This window comes from Diadema antillarum, unplaced genomic scaffold (genome assembly GCF_040938485.1).
Source record: "Diadema antillarum isolate AM-2024a unplaced genomic scaffold, OU_Dant_1.0 scf00000192, whole genome shotgun sequence".
Lineage (NCBI taxonomy): Eukaryota > Metazoa > Echinodermata > Echinoidea > Diadematoida > Diadematidae > Diadema > Diadema antillarum.
In genome coordinates, this window is record NW_027271081.1 from 2232043 (window position 1) to 2252573 (window position 20531).

The following is a 20531-nucleotide window of genomic DNA, read 5'->3' on the forward strand; positions in this document are numbered from 1 at the left end:
ATATATATTTTCTCTCTCTCTTTCTATCTCACCAATACTGTCTCCTCTGTAACTTTGTATACTAGTATTTGGCATACATTTTTGCGGAAGTATCAAATTAGGAATTTTGAGAGAAGGAGAAAAACAAATGTTCGGGGGGGAGGGGGGAGTCAGAAGGATATTTGACTTGTTTATGAATACATCTATATATATATTTGTGTCTCTTTACCTGAATTCTTTGATTCATTTCTTCTTCTTTCTTTCTTTCTTTCTTTTTTTTTTTGTTCTTTGCATATCTAAAATCCCTGGAGCAAAATTGGCAGAGTTGATTGATCTACTGCGACAGCAGTAACAATTCTCTTGTATATATCCCCAGGGCTATGCGATTGTTTCGAGTCAAAAGCATTCGTAGTTTGTATCACTGCTTTGTAATTTCATCTCCCTTATCCACAGGTGTCTATGCTATTAACGCTATCTCAAAGTTGTTTTCCCTTTTGTTTGTTTCTGGTTTTAAAGATATCATTTTCTCTCTTTTTGTGCAAGCTTTTAGTTCACAGATTTTTTATGTGCAATATTTGAAAACGTATATGTTGGTATGTATTGTGATATCATTTGATGTTTGGAGGAGTTAAAATAGCCATCTCCAGAAAGGAGGTATTGGTGATGTAAGAAGTACAGCAAAAGAATTTGGATTATTTTGCAATATGGAAATTTTTTCACATCTTGTACAATGTGATACTAGTATGAAAATGAAAGCAAAAAATGCTTTTGCTTGTTTTTGTGATTTCTTTTATATTTTGATTCCATGGAATTAAAAAAAACACACACACACACATAGAATTCTTCTTTCTCAGCTGAGCATGAAAAATTACTTGTGCAAAAATGTCTACTTTCACAATGATAGCAAGTGATTAAATGAATGTCCCGTTGAATACCTTGTGAATGAACAGGGAACTTGAGCAGTGAATGTCATGAAAATGCCAGGCAAACTGAAGGGGAAAAAAGCAACAATAAAAACATCAACAACCACAGCATCAACAGCAGCAACTAAAACTTGTGTCAGTGACATATGTTGGTAGTGTCATTGTGGTAAGCATGCACACACATGGATGTATTTTACGGGATCAATATGTATGATGGTGTATATCGTGTGATATAATATATCGTACAGGTTCTAGAAATAGCTGCTCATGGGTGGTGGAGAGGGTGGGGGAGGGTGGTAGATAAGACATTGAGAAGCTCGTCTCAGTTTCTGCAACACCGATCTGTAACGCCGTTGTCCGAGGCAACCCAGGGCTCCAGAACGAAATCGGAGCCGCGACTTCCCTGTTTGCCCGCGTCCGTTGTTCGTTTCGACGGGGGTGCAGGGAAGAGGCGCGGAATGGCTTCCTTTGCATGTGGCTCGCAGATTGCAGATCGCCTATCAAGCTTGCGCAGCTCCCAACTGACTCTGAGAATGCCTGGTCCATGTAATGCATTTGCTTGAAAGACATCCCAGTTTAACCCTTCGGTGGCTTCCATCTCAAAATTCCAATGGTACTCTTCAGGAACAGGTGGTTGCCTTTAGATGTCAGAGGGTTAATTATTAAAAAAAGCATTGGATGAATTGATTTTACTCAAGGATGCAATAATCAGGAGTTAGGGTACTGCAAAACCAGAAATGTTTGCATACAGTGTATATGAAACTTTTGCAGAATTCACAAAGAGCCAAAATTCGCTCAATGAAAATGTGTGCTGAAGCATTTTGTCTACAACATTTAATGCCAGCGGTAACTCACAAAAGTTTCAGGCCACACAAAAAAAGAAGTTTCCATAGTGAGAATTAAGGGGGTGATGATCCAATACAGAAAAATGCTCTGTAAAATGTGCAAGTTGGAACACTATTCCAAACCAGTGGCCATCGATGACGATGATGCAGCGTAACAGTGTTGAAACCAAAATGTCCACTGGGCATACACTTTAACTGTTGTGTTATGTGACTTAATAAGCAGACTCACGACCCCATTATGTGTGCACCAAGTGTTTACTCACCGGAATTTCCTGTAGTACATCTAAATCATTTCTGATTTTTTTTTTTTGTCTCCTCCTAAATAGGCGATACCATTTTTTCATGGAAACTAGGTCATATGATTTTGAGGGAGAGACCAAATATGAAAGGAAAAAATCTCTGTAATGTTTGTGTGTATATTATCTATATGTACAGTGTATGTATATTTTCATGCATTAGTTTAATACATATATGTGTGTGTGCCTTTTATGTCTATAAGGGCCTACTGTGGGCATATTTGTGGCTCGCCTTCTTGGAATTGCTATTAAAACAAGACCGACTTCTGTTATCAAAGTTGCCCATTTTATGTTTCAATCATCTTTTTGTCACAATATGATATATCATCTTGTTCTAAGTTCTACGAGGAAAGACACAGCAGATGTTTGAGTGTGGTGCTGTTCTATGGAATATTTGGTTTGCTTTAAATCAGTCATCGAGGCATTCTTTTCTCCATGTAAGCCGTGGATGTATTCAATATGTCATCCCCTTTGCCCCCTTTCTGCTAACCCGAAAAAGCTGTAAAATGTACGCACATGAGCTACAGGTCCCACCTGTCATAATCGTGTATATAATGTGTGTGTTTGTGTGTGTGTGTGTGTGTGTGTGTGTGTGTGTGTGTGTGAAAGTGTTTTACACAAAGGGAGTGGATAACTTTTATATAATTCTTGACAGTTAAACATCATCACCTGCCAATAACAATCCTCTGTCTTTTTGTTCTTTTTTCTTCTCTTTTTTCTGTTTTTAACCGATGGTTCCCCATGATTGACAGCGGAAATGTACACTTCAAGCTGCAACAAATGTGTTGAGCTGAACAAATGTTGGCCACTTTGTGCACAATGTACAATACCTTGATTGAGATAAGTCCAAGCTGTTGTTAATTTCCATTCTTTCGTCTTCCCTTTATCTTCTTCAAGCATCTGCATCGTCCGTCTGTTGTTCATTTTCTCTTTCTATCTAGTTTCTATTTTTGTCCATTTTCCTGTAATTCTTCTGAAGAATAAGTTGAATTTCACTAGTGTAACAAATGGGATACCATTTTGAAAGTACTTGATATACCATTTTTCTTTGATGTTGGGAGAATACAAGCGTACATGCACATGCACACACACACACACACACACATGCACATACATTGCATATGAATATGAAGAGTTTGTTCGCAAAAACCGATCAGTCCATATTTGCCAAATAGAGATATTTGCGATTGAAGGTCAAGAAAAATAAAGAGAATAATAAGAAAATGTTTGTTTCTTTTGAACATAACTTCAAAAATGTACCTTTATATGTAGTGACCAATATATCATTTAAAAGGTATTATTTTGTACTTTATGACAGAGACCGTACTTCAAAATCTTCAAAATTGGACTTATCGGTTTTTGCGGACAAACCCTTCATATGTTGACCTCAATATTGTCAAGAATTGATTATTTAGAGGCAGGCACACAGTAATGAAAGTGAAATATAATAGATGGTTATGTCAGGGCACATAGAAGGAAGTACATAAAGAGAGAAAGAAAGAGAAATTTAAAGAGAGAATGTGTATTTCTGTAAACTTTGCTTTTAGATGAAGTTGGAGATGAGAGGAGCAATGTTGATTAGAAGGAAGAGAGATTGAAAATGTCACACTGAATAAATAAATTAGAGAAAGAGCGCATGTGGAAGAAAAAGGGGAAATGTTGGCATCTGTGTGTGTGTCTAAAGACACTTTATAGGGAGCATCAATCTCCATGAAAACATCCGTGTGGAGTAAACCACACATTTGGTGTGAAAATAAAGAAAGAAGAGAAAAAGAGACATTAAAAGAGAGAGAGAGAGAGAGAGAAAGAGAAGACGGAAGGGGAATTGATCGATTTGATGTTGTTGTTTTTCCCCTTCCCTGTATTCCCAATCTGAAGAGAGCGATAGCGGGGCGCTCCGTTTTCGCCCCACAAATGTCACGAGTGGCTCAACTTGCTCGTGGGATGCAGATGGAAAAATGGGGGAAGGTTTGGGGAGGGGTGGATGGAGAGGGGATAATGTGGGGGGGGGGGGGAAGAGTAACACGGAAGCTATGTTTCATCCTGTGGTACATTCGCAGTTCCCAATCTCATCATATTAATGTGCTATTTATGAGGATTTCTTTGCCGCAGGATTTGGGGACTCACTTTCCCTTTCAACATCACTGTCCTACATTATAAAGGCATGAGTGAAGTGTTATCTTGATGACTGCATAGTGCTTCTCTAAAATGATAATAATGATTATGATGATAATGGTGATGATAATAATAATGGTAATAATAATAATAATAATGATAATAATAATAATAATCATAATCATAATCATAATAACAACAATAATAATGATAATAATAATAATAATACTGTAGTAATGTCATTTTTATTGTTGTTATCATATCAATAATTATGACAGTAATGATGATGGTGATGATGATGATAGTAATAATGATAATAATAACAACAGTGAATAAAGTGACACATTTTCAAAGTGTAGATCCTATGTACATGATATACTTCTGAGCTCCTTATAAGTTCGGACAGTAGTAAACAGTTAGATAAAGAGATTTTAATAATGGTGCAATTGGGGACTTCCTGATTTTAAACGAGACATAATGGTCTGTTTCAAGGTGAGGGGAGACTAATACCCCCAAACTTAACACCCAGGGCAGACCATAAGACATTGATTTACTTTTTACACAGTTTTGATGATCATCTGTTGTTCATTTTGTTTTCTGTTTTTCAACAGAGATGCGGATGGATCATCTCAGGGTGCCTGCAGACTACACAGGAGAACAGCTCTGAGGAGGACGCAGACATTGGTAAGTCAAACTCCCCTTTTGTTTCAATGGATGAATCCCAATCATATACAGTGTGCATCAGCAGTGGGTGATACTATTGGCTGATGTAGGGGTGCACAAACTCTGTAGCATTGTGCACTGTCCAAAGTCCCTGTCACAGGAAGGGTTTAAGGAGAAACTTCAGATATAAGTGATCTAGACACTAGGCTCATCTGGAATGTTTCACAAAGAATATTTTAGATGATCTTAACCCGTTGAGGATGGGCTAATTTTGCTACAACATGCATTTCCCATAGACACTTGCCCGAGTACACATACTCGGGACTCGTCCTCAACGGATTAAAAGTTCAGGGGGGCATTTCATGAAGCATTTTGGTTGGATATTTTTCTGACAAACTGTTACAAGCTATTGAAATCCTTGCATCTGATTGGCCGAGAGCCCAATTTGTCCGACAATTTGTAGAAACAAAATGCTTCATGAAATACCCCCCAGATCAACTTAATGTTATGGTATGATGTGTGTATCTCAATGGTAGTCTAACTACCCAAAGAAAATGAACTTTTTGGAGTGTATTTCATGCAACCATTGTTATGAAAAGGAAAATAAATGATGAACAATTTTTTTTTCTGTAAATTTTGAGAACAATTTAAAGTAGATTCTGAAAGGCTGATGAAACTGACCTGAGGAAAACCAATGGTATACCATAATCTTAAAGGACAAGTTCACCTTCATATACATGTGGATTGAGTGAAGGCAACAATGTTAGTAGAACACATCAGTGAAAGTTTGGGGAAAATCCGACAATCCGTTCAAAAGTTATGAATTTTTAAAATATCTGTACAATCACTGCTGGAGGAGAAGACTACTACAGTGTATGATGTCACATGCGTACAACGATATAAGGAAAATAAAAAGAGAATTTCACAAAACGTGACTTTTTGAATAGAGTGCACATTTCCTCGACTTGTTACTGACTTATGTTAGGGGTAATATTATTCCCCCTGACTTCTGAAAGAGAGAAGTCGAGTGTTCTTTTATTATGTGAGAAAAGTGAGAATATCTTGAATTTTCTTTATACTTTCTTTATATAGTTGTACTCATATGACATCACAAGGTATAGTAGTCTTCTCATCCAGCCGTGACTGGGCAGAAACTTTAAAAATTCATGACTTTTGAACGGATTGTCCGATTTTCCTCAAACCCTCATTGATGTGTTCTACTAATATTGCTGCATTCACTCAACCCACATGTCTCTGAAGGTGAACTTGTCCTTTAAGTTGATGTTAACCTGTTGAGGACAAGTCCAGTACTTGAGCAAGCGCCTATTGGAAATCCATGTTGTAGCAAATTCAAACCGTCCTCAATGGGTTGACTTTAAAAATCAACTTAAATTCTTTGTGAAACAACCCCTGGATTACAGACGTCAAATCCTTCACAATAGAAACTCCTGGTTTCACGGTTGCCCAGGGTCAAGGCAATGTGTTTATAGCTGGAAACAGCTCATTTCAGTTTGCACGATCCAGTTCTGAATCCGTTTTCAAAAAGTCAGGGACAGTTTAAAAGGAAACTCGGGTTAGGTTTGAAAAGCTTCAACTACAAAGTGACTGCTGTGAAATTTGGCAGTGGAATGCCCTTTATGAGAAACCAATAGACCAATCTCTAATAGACTCTTTACGTTCATACAAATTGAAGTCATGTAGAAAAAGCTCAATGAAGCTTAATAAAGCTTGCAAAAGGCAATGGCCTTAAAATCCTCCAGCATGGATATTAGCAAAAGTATTTTTAGCAATACATGCACAATTGTCTCAACATAATATGTCTATGATATTATAGTAGTGATTCTTGACGTATAGAAGACATTTGTTTTGAAACCTTTCTTCACCAAAGGTCCACAAAGTTATCCTCATTACTGTGAAAGAGAAAGAAAGATTAGATATATTTATATCTATATGAGATTAAAACCTAAAATGGCATTAAAACGTTTTATCCTGGCGAGGAAATTAAGCGCATGTTTTAGAAACAAGACACCAAACAGGTTAGTCATCGCATTCTTCATCAGCGACCAGGATGCGATGTGATGTTAGATGAAAAATCCGTTTCTGAAGCAGAACATACACACAAGGGTATACGTCTGCTCCTGGTCGGACGGATTTCAAAACTAACTTGCTTGTGATGGAATGCGACTAGACTGGTAGTTGCTGCCACAGTGCATGGTAACCGCGCAGTGTGTATACGTGCGCGTTTGGCGTAGCAACGAGGCATCCATGGACTGGTTCCCTCCACGAAGAGCCAAAGATGAAAGGATGAAATCAGTGTTAAAAACATGACAAATATGAATCCCTGAATCCCTATATATATATATATATATATATATATATAGTTTTGTTTTCATTGTTTCATGGTCATAAAATCTTCCAGCGTGGGTATAATAATTATGAGTAAAAATATATGTGTGTATGAGTGTGTTGATAAATATGTAAACAATAGTAGTGATTAGAAGACTACTTGGTGGTTTTGAAAACTTACTCCATCAAGAGGCTATGAAGTCATTCCTATTACTGTGAAAGAGATAGAGAGAGTTTATGCAGTTATTGCTTTGTTTCATTTTGATTGTTTAAAGGTCTTAAAATCTTGTGGCATAGATGTATGGGTGTAACTATTTTTAGCAAAAACATATGGTGTCAACAAACATCTATATACAGTGTAGTTGGAGTGGTCGACTTACTGATGATGTGTGCAAGCAATGTGGTTTGTTATGAAACCTCACCTAATTAAAAGCTTGTGAAGCAATTCCTATTACTGAGAAGGAGAATAAGAGAGTTGATCTATTTTTATCATTGTGTTTTGTTTTGCTTTGTTGTACGTTGCTCTGCTTTGGTTTTGTGGGTGGGTGAGTGGAGGTTGTAATCTTTCCAGAATATCACATTTGATAAGATACCTTTTAGTAACTTTTAGGGGAAGTCACCCAGACAAGTTCAGCCTTGTATAATTTTAGCAATTACACAAACACACACAATTTTTTTTTTAATCCCTGAAGCTTTATGAGCAGAGCCATGGTGCTTATCTCATTAGACGCAAATCAAGCGGGTCAGTGCTATCTACTGCTGGACAGTGGGAAATACGGCCGGCCGGCCGGACAAACTCAGGAGAAAAGACATCATTGGGGGTGACATCCACAAACTGCCCATAACTCCGTCCTTGTCTGTTTTACACATCCTAATCGGGAGCTTCGTGACAAGACCCCATAAATTTGTAGAATTGAGTGGAACGGCCGCTGTCAACTTACAGCTCGGCACGGCGTATGGTGGATGGGCGCAAGGGGAGGTGGAAGAACTCCAGAATTTGCAGCCGCTCTAGTCACCTCAAGGTCAAGGTTGCAAGTGTTTGATTGCCATGTTGCTGTCGACCTCTAACGGCATCTTCATTAACCGGAGGGGAGAGAGAGGCCTGCACCATGAACGGATCTGTTTCAGGATCCACAGCTTTTTGAAATCGGGAAAATTGATTGGATTCTAGTTGTCTGCTTTGCTGATACTGCAAAATGTTTTTCAATGCTACTCTTCTGAAGATAGAATTAGGTCTCGCTGAAGCCGAGCTTGTCATTAGATACAAAACACTTTTCTGGTTTCCCCTTTTATCCGCACCCCACCCCACACCCCCACCAACAAGCAATCCAGACGGCCAATTTACCCCTGTTTATTTGGAGTGTAGCATGTGATGCTACCTCCACGGCGCGTGGGATACCACTTAGGCCTGTACCAAGTGGTATCATCATCTAGTGAGCAGAGAGATACCGAAGGCCACGGGTATAGTGGCTAGGAGATACATGGCGGGGGGGGGGGGGGGGGGGGGGGGGGACGGGGGGGTAAGGGATCAGAACGGACGTGCTGTTTAGGTCACTGCGGCGGAATTTCGATTAGATTTGCACGTATTTGATCGTCTTTCTGAATTCTCAGAAGCGCGGCGAAGGTACGCACGCAGGGGGAATGGCTGTCTGATGTGCCAGATGATACAGGAATGACCCCTGCGATGATTTTATCAGCTGTTCCCCCGCAACAAAGGTGGGGCTCCCTCTATGGCAGACCCATCCCATGCCTCATTAGGGATCTTGTCTGTTGCAGTGGAGTTTGGATCAGTGTGTATATTTAGGTGTATTTAGGACTCCAAACGAACTGCATATTTGAGAAATGATGAACAAGAGTTGTTGTTTTTTTTTTTCTCAGTCTTCCTTTTCTCTATCATTGTTTTCTCCATCTCCTCTGCTTTATCCTCATCCTCCTCATTTTATTGTTTCATGCTTCCGGTATCCATTCTGTGCACTTTTTTTATATAGTGTCTTTAGAAATGTATTCATTCTTTATCAGTGTATGTGATTGCAAATGAAATTCAACAAATCATATATCATTATCACTTATTCATATGTCATTGTCTTTGACCATTTGAGTATACTTCTTTCTTGAATTTTTTTTTTTTTTGCTTTCCTTTTTCTGTTTTCTTCTTCCTCATCTTCTCGTCTCAATTTTGCTTCCTTTGACTTCAAAGTGATGATTTCTTTTTTGAGCAGATTTCTGTGAAAGTAGGGTGTAAACCCAATACTACTCTACTCTCTTGTCCATCCCACTTGAAATCTCACCAATTCTGATTTTTAGAGGAGGCAGGTTGACGAGTCTGGGTACACCATTTGTCAAAGGCTGTGTTTATCAACTTTCCCACGTTTGAAACTCATTTTAATACCCACTATCAAAATGCAATCGCAAACGCCTTTTGGGTCATGTTTCTCAAGTTGTTGCATTTATCAACTTTGTCTGTAATAGTTGATTGGGAGGCCTTGTCACTGTGCTGCTCAATTGCGCAGTTTGACCTGAGGAGTAGAGGTGTGTAGTTGGCATTGGTTGGTGTGGTCAGGTCCGAGCTATAAACGCATTTCAAAATTACTTGCCTTTAATCAGCTCTACAGGAAAGTTGTTGGCTCAAGCATGTTTGCGATCACATTCTTTTTCGGCATTTCAGCAAAGCATTTCAGAAACCCCATAACCATAACAGCTTTGCATATATCAACTACCCAAAACTCCCTGGAAGCTGTAATTCTGCTCGAGAAGTAAGTTGATAAAGGCGCCCAGAATCCGATGGAATTTTTTAAATTGTATGTTCTCTCAGAGGCGAATGGGGTTGGAGGAAAGCAATGCAATCATGATGAATCATTCTTTGACTTCAATTTGCTGGAATGACATACATTCCCAACTTCAGTCCGAGTCATCTTTAATTTTGTCCCTTTGAGTTATTTTTTTTTTCTCCTCAACATTGTAAAAGGGACAATAGAGTGTTTGATGGCTTGATAGATAGGACTAGTCAATACCTATTGTTACATGTGATGCACAAAGATGTCAGGGGGTGTTCGTCGGAGATCGAAGTAGGTGCGGGATATGGGAAATGTGGCGTCGGCCAAGGGGGAAATGAGGGTCGAGTAGAATTTGCAAAAAATTGCTTAAGACAGAGAGAAACTGACGTCTGGCGCCAAATTTATCTACCATTGTCAGCAGGAGAATGTCGCTCTGTGGCAGGATTTTTGGGTGTTTCTGCAACCACACAGGTACATCACATCCTGATATTTGCCAATTGTGATAAAAAACCAAAAGGCACGCTACGTGACGACAATTGTATTAAACTTCCACATTGCTTGACACACCGGCTACTACAGGAAGAGATTTTGGTGACTCTCCTTTTTATCCCCTTCCTTTCTCTTCTTCTTTTTATTCCCTTTCCTTCCTCGTTTGTATCGTGTAGTTAATCTGCCAGGGAGCAAGTTTAGCAGCACAAACCAAAGGGATGGCATTTGCATACCTCGGTGCAGAAATGCCTCGGCTGAGATCGAGCTGGGGAGGGCATTTAAATGGGTGGCGTTCAGCGATCCCCGATACCAGCTCCCTTCCTGAATGATCTTCCGTATCTATTTGGGATACAGGAAGCACAACCAGGTGGCGATGTCATACCGTTTGACGCAAGCGGCCAGAGCTAGCTCTCATGTTTTGCTCTCCCTCTCTATCTATCTCTCTGTCTATCTTTCTCTGTCACTATATACCTCACATGACATTGTCTACTACACGAAAGCTGCTTTTCAACTGCTATGTCGACTGCGACGGACAATGCATGCAATGCACACTGCCTCCCTTCATTCTTGTTGTCATGCGCCGCCATATAGTTTTGCATCGGTCGTGATTGCACAAAAGGGGCCGAAAGAATGTTGTCCAGAAGGAAAACAACAGGAGTAAGTTGATACCATTACTCTCTTTTCTGATTCCTGGCAAGGGGTGCCATGGTGTGTTGATTCGGAGACACCCGACCTTCAGTCAGAGGGTTTAAGGTTCAAGTCCCGCCAGTGTGTCAGTCATTGTTATTCTGTGGCAGGACAGTTTGTCTGCTCGGAACTTTAAAGAAGAGATTGATTTCATACGAATGTGTTTGTGTATATGCATGTTGTGGGTGTATCTGTGTTTGTGTGTGTGTGTGTGTGTGTTTGTCTGTGTGTCTGTGTGTCTGTTTGTATGTGAATACAATGCCTGACAACCCTGGCAAATGGCCTTGTTGGGTATTCACCCGAATAACTGAAGCCGTGAGTGAAGGAAGTGAGCTTGTGACTGTATTCACAGTCATTAATATCAATCAGAACCAAAGGGCTCAGTTACAAGTTTGTTTTTTCCCCAATCTGTTCCTGCTAAATATATTTTGGTACCAGTACTTTGAATAAAGTTTGCATGCATTGATTTTTTATTATCATTATTATTATTATGTTGTTGTTGCTGTTGCTGTTGTTGTTGTTGTTCGTATAAACACAATAGATGGGTAACTGATCTGAAATTGTCCAGGACACCGCCCTTGTTGTGAGGATGTTCATAAACTTTTAGTTCAGTAGGTATTAAACCTGTCTATTACTCACTGGAAGGTCATGTATATAACGTGCATTCTGTCAACGAGCTTGTACAGTACATTATATGTCAGACACAAAGGACGTGGTTTTGATGTCATTGTTGTAATTGTTTCAGCACTGGAGAAACGCTTTGTGCCTTCTTTTCATGACTGCCGAAAGTCAGCGATGATGATACTGCTATCTTTTTGTGGGGAGGTCACTGCTGAAGTTACCAGATAATGTTAGCGCTTTCATGTGTGCTGTAGTAGTAACGTTACCAAAATATGTAGGTCTTGATCATGATACACTCGACCAAGAATTTCAAAGCCACCATAGCTTGGTATACTGATGAAGTATGTCAGTCAGTGCTAGTCACGAAGGGTATGTAAGGGATTAACTTGTATGATTTCATCTTTCACAGGTCCTTGAAAATAAAAAAGAATTTTTTTACAATGCAGAAGGCACCCTCTTGGTTTATAGATGAAACAGATACTCACTTTTGGAATTGTAGCTTCTTCTCTTCATAACACGTGACAGTTCGATGATAGATCAATTGAAACAACTGTACATAAATGGAGTAGCCTGCATTCACAACCATTAGAAATCAGAGCCATGGTTTAAATTAGGTCCATGTAATGAAACCTCATCAGTGGACATTCATCATTTGGATGTCCATTTGCCTGTGAGATGTGTCGTGCAATTTACACAGTTGAAATTTGCACTGTCTGCTGATGAAATCTATTCTGTCATCGTGAATTCCAACCATTAGGGTATAGGGCAAATGTTTGAAAGAGGAATTTCTCATGCAATATACATTAATTACAAATCTAGGATGTGGCATACATATTTTATAGTTTGCCCATGCCATACAATGTAATGTGGAGAGAGAGAGAATGTTTGAGGCAAATGATGTCCATTTGATAATAGAACTCTTTTTACTTGGAAGTGTGTATTTAATTACAGAGGTAAAGAGCCAGTAGCACGTATATCAAAGGGAGTGGGAAGGCTTGCCCGGTGCGTATATATTTGAGAATCCCATAACGAATTGTATACTGATTTCTATGTTAAGTACACACACAGCTACCTAAGAATTTAGACTGGAGTTGACCATTACCAATGAACATATGCTTTGATGCACATATTCGCTGATGGGCGTTTTTCATGTTTTGTTTTTGTTTTTGGCTTTTTTTTAAATGTACCCCTGTGGGAAGCGAATGAAGATTGGGCCACTCACATCTCCCCCTTGGTACTGGCTCTATAGATGTTAAAGTGAGGCAGTCCATAACGAATTTCAGAAAAATATGTTGTTGTTGGTACCTCCAATGAACTACTTTCACCAAAAACAAACTTTCAAATCGTCCAATAAGCTCGTAAATTTTGATTGAAAAAGTGTGAATCTGCATGGTGAATATGCTGATGGGCAAGTCTTGGCGGAGAGTCAGACGTCACTGAGGCACAACTCTTCCCAGCCGTGTTCTGCTCGTCATGTATAAGCTCCCTAGTTATTTATAAATTCATGTTTACTATTTATTTTCTATATTAATTATGTATATAAATAAGCTTTGAATATTTTGTTTGAAATAATAAAACCACATATTGTCACATTTTATGACAAAATTAGATATGATCATTTTGAACACTTAAATTGGTTTTCTGAGGCACGGCTGTCAACTTGAGAGTAGGGCATCAATGACGTTGCACCTTTTTGCAGGCTCTTACACGATCACTTGCAGGAATTATTTTTTTTAGATCGCGTACAGAGACAGTGTTTGCTTTCCATGTGTATAAATTGGTGAAAGGTTATATTTTTTACTCTTCGTAATTATCATACAGTGAAAGTTCTCAGGACTGCCTCCCTTTAAGTTCATTGTTTATTATACACTGAACGTAGGTGAAGAAATTTTTGTGTTACCATAATGGTGATTCTCAAAATGTGGGATAAACTCGTGCAACCTCATGCATATATTCACATTACTGTGTCAACTTGTTACCATGTTGATTAAGTTCTTGTTAATATGAAAGTTAAGATCAAGAATCCTGGAACATAAAATGTAAGCTTATTTGAAAAGAAAAAAAAAAACAGAACAAGAAATGCTGTCATCTTTTATTCAAAGTGGATGGCAGTTGGATCCAAAGCTGTGTGTTATTTACTCTTTTTTTTTCCAGGATAATTTCCCAAATAACAGGTGAAATCTGATGTTCTCACTTCAGGGAACGTACCATGATGAGAGCATTTTTATAGCATTCAAACATTACGGGAAGACATAACATCTATATTAAAGAGATTTCTAAAACCGTATGTGACCCGCTATGTGACAAAAGGATCCAAAAGTCGAAGAGGTCAATTTTCTGAAAATTACATTACTTTATTTCCTTACTCTTCATATATAACACGACTCATGACAGTACTCAGTTGTAGAGATATTGATGATGTTATGAGATCATGTTGATTGGTCTAGGAAATCAGCGTTTTGAGAAAACCGCCTTCAAAGTTTTCTTTCCGACGCAATCGTGATCAAGGGTAGGTATTCCCGTTTTCACCTCTTGACAATAGAAGGTCCGCTCATAGCAACCCTGCAATGGTCATTCAAGCTTAGCACCAGTGGTCTATGAACAATTAGTATGATGTCACGTACTGACCAATAAAATCATTCCCTCGTTGCTAGGGGCGGAGTCTATCTGCGGTGCTAAATCCAAATTTTCGGACTTGTTACTGTACTGTTGAAAGTCAGAAAATCATGGCCCAGAAAAATGCTAATTTCTTGCCTTTCCATTGATCATTTAGCTTCAAAATTTCAGCAGATGATAGACGAAACATTAGGCTACAAGATTATGCCAACAACAAAAATTTGATAGATTTGACCGATTTTGATGATATGACTTCAAACTTGATTTTCTTGGCTCAGCCGTCAGCAACTTTAGGCTACTTTTGTTGTGGACAGGTGGGTCACATATTTATACACTGTGTATAATGAAATCTCACTATTTTGTTGGTGTGCACCAACCTATTATTTTTACATGCTATCACATTTTTCAAAGTAATCTTTTGCTGGATTGATCAGTAACGGTTTTTTAGCTTATTCCCCATCAAAATCATGGAATCTTTTGCCAATTTAGATATTCAGATGTTTGAGTTCTCTTATGTTTTTGATGCAATTTTTATGAATTGCTTCAAAAAGAGCAGAACAAGTCAGTATTGTAAGGTCTTAGAACGTCTTGACTTATGCAGGTATTATTTTGTCGCGTCAGAGATCTATTTTGAGGTTTATTTTGTTTTGATGCAAAGGAAGTGATGTGCATATCATCCAATCTTGAATATCAGGCAGTCGTGATGTGCAGAATTTCAAAGTTTATGTGTGTTTTTTTAATGGGTTTTTTTTTTTGTCATTTCTGTGGTGACCAGATAAATGACTTACAGTAGTATCTTTGTTGTTGTTGTTGTTTATTTTTTAGTTTCCTATATTACTTGCAAATTTTTTTTCTGAGCTCTTCCTGTGTACCTTTCAAGTCATAGCAGCAACTTGATACTCCTGATGAAAATTCAGTGTGTGTGAAGGTTTCGAAATAACAGTGAACTTATTACACTGTGTGTTTCTGCATGAAGAAGCAATTATGCATATGTAAATGTGTGGTTATGTTTAAACTTCTCACACATGTTACAGCAGGAAGCAGTTGGGTGTTTGTGAATGTGTGGGAGTGTTTATGTGTGTGAGAGTATGTTTGTCAAATTCAGCCAAAATTCCCACTATCTTAAAAAAAAAGTCGAGCATCTGTATACACTGTTCAGCTCCCTAATGTACTCTAGAATATAATTGTATAAGTGGAATTTTTCGTGGAATTTTTCATGGTGTTGAAATTTCCACACATTTCGCACAACCATAGTGCAAAATTAAAAGCACACAAATATTTTTGCTTGTTATATGTACAATGATTAAATGTCTCGATTCTGCGGAATTCAAAACATGCAAAATTCCTCTTACCCAGCCCACCGTAAAAAATTACTTGGGTGACACTTTTACAGTAAGTGCCAGATTTATCTGCAAATGATACTGTCTGAAAAGTTTGTACATTGTTCAGTTATGCAATGTTTCTGTGTGTTAGTGGCTTGTGTAACAAAGGAAGTAAATAAGGCAAATGTGTATGACACATCTCATGTGGGATACCTGCGGAACAGGAAAATGAAGTATTGCATATGGTGTTCAGCCTCCTCCCTGTTTCATATTCTTCTCCTATAAAATGAGTATTCTGTAAAACTTTGCACCAAATTAAGGGTTTATTTTTTTTATATTGTGATTCTCACTTTTTGCATTGGAGCAGTGTTAATACTGTATTGTCAATCAACCACAAATGACAAGGGAAAAAAAAAGAATCAGATTAGTATGTAAGAATAGAATATTCAATGGAGGTGTTGATGTGTTGTGATTATTCCCTTCATTGAATAACTGCCACTTTTTTCTTCCAGCCTCAGCCCATCCCAATGCCCCCCCCCCCTTTTTTTTTTTGGGGGGGGGGAGGGGGAGGGGGAAGGGGATAGTGAGATCGTGGATAAAAATACTTGATCCTCCAAAAGAACAGCTTGTGCATTTAATCCAATGTGATATATTCTTCTTCTTTTATCAATCTTCATGTATTTTTATTCCTCTCTTTTCATCATCCCCCTTTTCTCTTTTTTCGGCCAGAATGCGCCCAATTCTCCGCAAGCCGGGAGAACCAACCGACGCCGCTCTCCAAGTACGCCCAATGCACCAGACCCAAACATGCTGCAGAGAGGACAGGTAAAACCATCTGATCCAAACTCATTTTCAAATGTAGGACTGTGTGTATATCATTTGGTGAGATTCTCCAAACTTTGATTGGATTCTTTAATTAAAGGACAAGTCCACCTTCATATACATAAGGATTGAGAGAATGCAGCAATATTATTAGAACACATCGGGGAAAGTTTGAGGAAAATTGGACAATCCGTTCAAAAGTTAAGAATATTTTAAGTATCTGCGCAGTCACTGCTGGAAGAGAAGACTACTACAGTGTATGATGTCACATGCGTACAACTATATAAGGAAAATAAAAAGAGAATTTCACAAAACTTTTCTTTTTGAATAAAGTGCACATTTCTTCGACTTGCTACTGACGTATTTTAAGGGTAATATTATTCCCCCTGCCTTCTGAAAGAGAGAAGTCGACTGTTCTTTTGTTATGCGAGAAAAATGGAAATATGTTAAATTTTCTTTATTCTTTCTTTATATCGTTGTATTCATGTGACATCACAAGCTATAGTAGTCTTTTCATCCAGCCGTGACTGAGCAGAAACTTTTTGACGGATTGTCCGATTTTGCTGAAACTCTCACTGATGTGTTCTATTAATATCGCTGCATTCACTCAACCCACATGTCTATTAAGGTGAACTTGTCCTTTAAACTTCACCCCTTTGAGTTGTGCTGTGTTCAATACTAAAACAACATATGACTATCTACCACCAAAGACATCAGGTAACAGGGCGTGTTGCAGTACCTGAGAATGGAGGAGGTGTTTGTAATTTAACCAATTGCTTACGGGGAAGGTGATGAATCATGTCAAAAGCTCTATGGGGGAGGGCAGTGTGTGGGAGGTAAGGGGTTAAATACGAGACTAACCTGTTTGCGCAACCCTCCCCTCCCACATTGTCTTGTCTCATTTGCGAAAGCGGGAAGCCATCTCACGGTTCCCGTAGCATGTTTTGGGGGTTTTTTTGCGCTTGAATTCTTTTCTGTTTTGGATCGCGAGGCAAATTCATCATGGAGATGTTGAAGCCAGACAGAGGGGAAGAAATCAATCACAGTGATACCAGCTAGAAATTGTTTGCTGGATATCACTGATTAGACCTCCCGTCATCCGGCCGCGCTCGCCGTTTCTCGTCGGAGCGTGTCCTGAGGGCCTATAGCGGGGCCTTGATCGGCGGCCGTTTGATTCCCAATTTTCTGTTTCCTCCCCTCCAATTCACTGGATGTGATTGAATCCCTCAATCCGGTCCGGGGGGGGGGGGGGGGGGGGGGGGGGGGGGGGGGGGAGGAGAAATTGTCAACAAAATGAGGGATAATTTGTGATTTGGGAATCTTCGAATCCTTCGGGGAGAGAGGAAGTGGATTAATCCACATCAGCTGTCGTCACGATCAGACCGCATGTTCTTGTTTTGTTTGTTTCTGCTCTGTAGATTCCAACTGTTTGTATCTTTAGAAGACAGAATCAATTCTGTCTCAAAAACACATGTTTTCCTGCAAGGATGAGCATGTACTAAGTCAAAGTCTCGTGATGTAGACATGTGGCAAGTAGGATTAGAAATCAAAATCATTTGCCCCACAGCCTTCATAGACTCTTGTCCACGGAATCGTATGATTCGCAAGGAGTGATATGAGTTTGTCGGATAATGTGGCATAAACTTTTTCCAGTTGATGCAGTATTTTCTGCTTTGTCTGTAATGTTAGTTAGGCTATGCTGAGGAATTCCAGGATGTTATTCCTGTGATTTGAATGTGAAAGTATTCATAGTAATTCCCTGGGGGGGGGGGGGAGCTGAGTTATGCCATTGACACTTTCTTCACCCCCACAAGAAGTCCATTAACCCGTTGAGAAAGGATTGATTTTGCTACAACACGCATTTCCCATAGACACCTGCCCGAGTATACTCGGGACTCGTCCTCAACGGGTTGATATTGATATACCAGTTTGATAGCGATTGTTATTTTAACTTTCTTTTCCTTTTTGAAAATCTTAAGTAGCAATGGAGTACCTACTGTCACACACAGTGCAGTTAACTGTTGTTATGCAATTAATTTTACAGTGGTCTGTACATGAAAGTTGAGATGCACAAAATTAATAGAGTAATGTCAAGTATCAGACACTTGAAAACACTTAGCGGTCAAAACAAACCTACGTTTAGTGTAAAGTAAGTATCATTCATCTGTACTTGCCACTCCTCCCCTGTTTTGTTTTGTTTTGCTGTTTTTTTTAGGGGATGAGGTGGGGGGGGGGGGGGGGGCAACTATCACTTTTAATCTATGCAACTTTCAGTCTTGCCAACTGATTTCCTTAACCCGCTCATGGGAAAATGATGGTCTTATACCAATGGTATGGGCAATTAAGACTATCACTGGGAATGGAGTAGATATGGATGTCAAAGTTGCGAGTGTCGATTGTGAAACAAGATATAGAAATGCAAACGCATCTGGTACCATCAGGTTGTAGAAAAGAATTTATGCGATGTTGCTGTAGATTATTTTGAATGCTAGTATGAAGTGAATGAATATATCATTGATTTCTTTTTTCTCAATGATGTATGGAAGACAATATGAAGTCCTTGCCACACATATTCTTCACATTATTCTTCACAGATCCTAGTCAAAGTCTGCCAGGAACTGGTCAAAAACACTTTTTATCACTATTATTTTGGGGGGTATTTTTTGACATTATTCATCATGTGGTCATTTGAGTGTGTTACGACCTTTTAATGAATTTTTTGACGGAGTGGTGTGTAATACGTGTGAAGTCAGAAGAAAGAGGAAGTAACTCCCACATAGTAGAAGGAAGGAAACAGCATGGGAATCTCTGTCTTCTGTGGGGGAATTTCAAACCTGCAGCGTTTGCCGGCATGGAGCTTTCAATCAGGAATTCAGGAATTAAATGCAGCAAGGTTTTAGTTTATTACGACATGTTCTTATCCCTGGGGGTCCACCTTTGTTTTCTGCAAAGAAATATCCGTGTTTCACATCGAAAACAACCCTTCTGTTGGTGTTTTTGTGTTGTGATTGTTTGGGCAAGTCTTGCCGGTGATGGCAATGAGCGGTGGGATGTGTCCATCTTCACTTCACATCAACCCTGTCCTTCCCCAAGCAAATTCAAGTTTTGTGCATTTATTTCTTAGCCTGTTCGTTGGGGGTTGTTGTTGTTTTTTTAATGCATTTCTGTCAATCAGCTGGAATTTGCTTGAAATGTCTATGTTCTGTCCTTTAGTTCCCCCTTCCCATAAGTGCACTCTACAAACATGCCGCTCCCCTCCCCAAAGAAAAGGGGGAGCATTATGTAAATTCTGGGCCGGTTTACAGCTGCATGACTTGTTTACTTGTAATTTCTGACTCAAAGGCAGTGGAGGGAGGTTTGGACATGTGTCAAGAACTTTTTCAAAGCTCAAAAATTAAAAAAAAACAAAAACATATAACTCGTAGTAGTTTGATGAGATTAAGAGGGGAAATTTGGATGACAGAAAACTTGTGACCTTTCCAAATAGTATGCACCTGTTTGTCTGCCTTGGTCTGCTATGGACATCACGATGGCCACTGTTGCCAGGACAATTTCGAAACAGAATGTACCTTTTTTGTCAGAAGGCAGACGAGTCTTAAAGCACGCTTGAGAGCCTGTTGAAAGATGCGCAAAAATATTTGTTCGTAATCTCTCTTCAGCAGCTAATAAGTAGGAGAAGTCTGGGTTGACAATCTGGGATTACCGCGGTTTGTTAATACTTCTGAATTGCTTTGGTCCAGTACACCAGAAATGTTTGCAGTGATTCTGAATGCTCTTCACAGTGAGCAACAAAAAAAAAAAAAAAAGAAAGAAGAAAAGCAAAACAGAAAAACAAAGACAGATAAATGAACAATTGATAAATAAATGAATAGATGAATGAATGAATTAATAGATGAATGAATGAATAAATGTTTGCAGTGATTCTAAAGGCTCTTCACAGTGAGCAACAAGAAAAAGAAAGTAGAAAAGCAAAAAAAAAAAAGATAAATGACCAATGCATAAATAAATGAATAGATGAATGAATGAATGAAGA

General features: G+C 38.9%; 1 protein-coding gene across 4 annotated transcripts in view; it reads left to right on the top strand.

The window, feature by feature from the left end:
* Window positions 1-20531, top strand: part of LOC139723562 (pleckstrin homology domain-containing family G member 5-like) — a 266864-nt gene that overhangs the window by 197007 nt on the left and 49326 nt on the right. For all 4 annotated transcript variants that reach the window (XM_071634805.1, XM_071634804.1, XM_071634807.1 and 1 more), the window contains 2 exons: window positions 4770-4842; window positions 16406-16501. In XM_071634805.1, the coding sequence (XP_071490906.1) occupies window positions 4770-4842; window positions 16406-16501 (169 nt within the window). The remainder of the gene's footprint in view (window positions 1-4769; window positions 4843-16405; window positions 16502-20531) is intronic.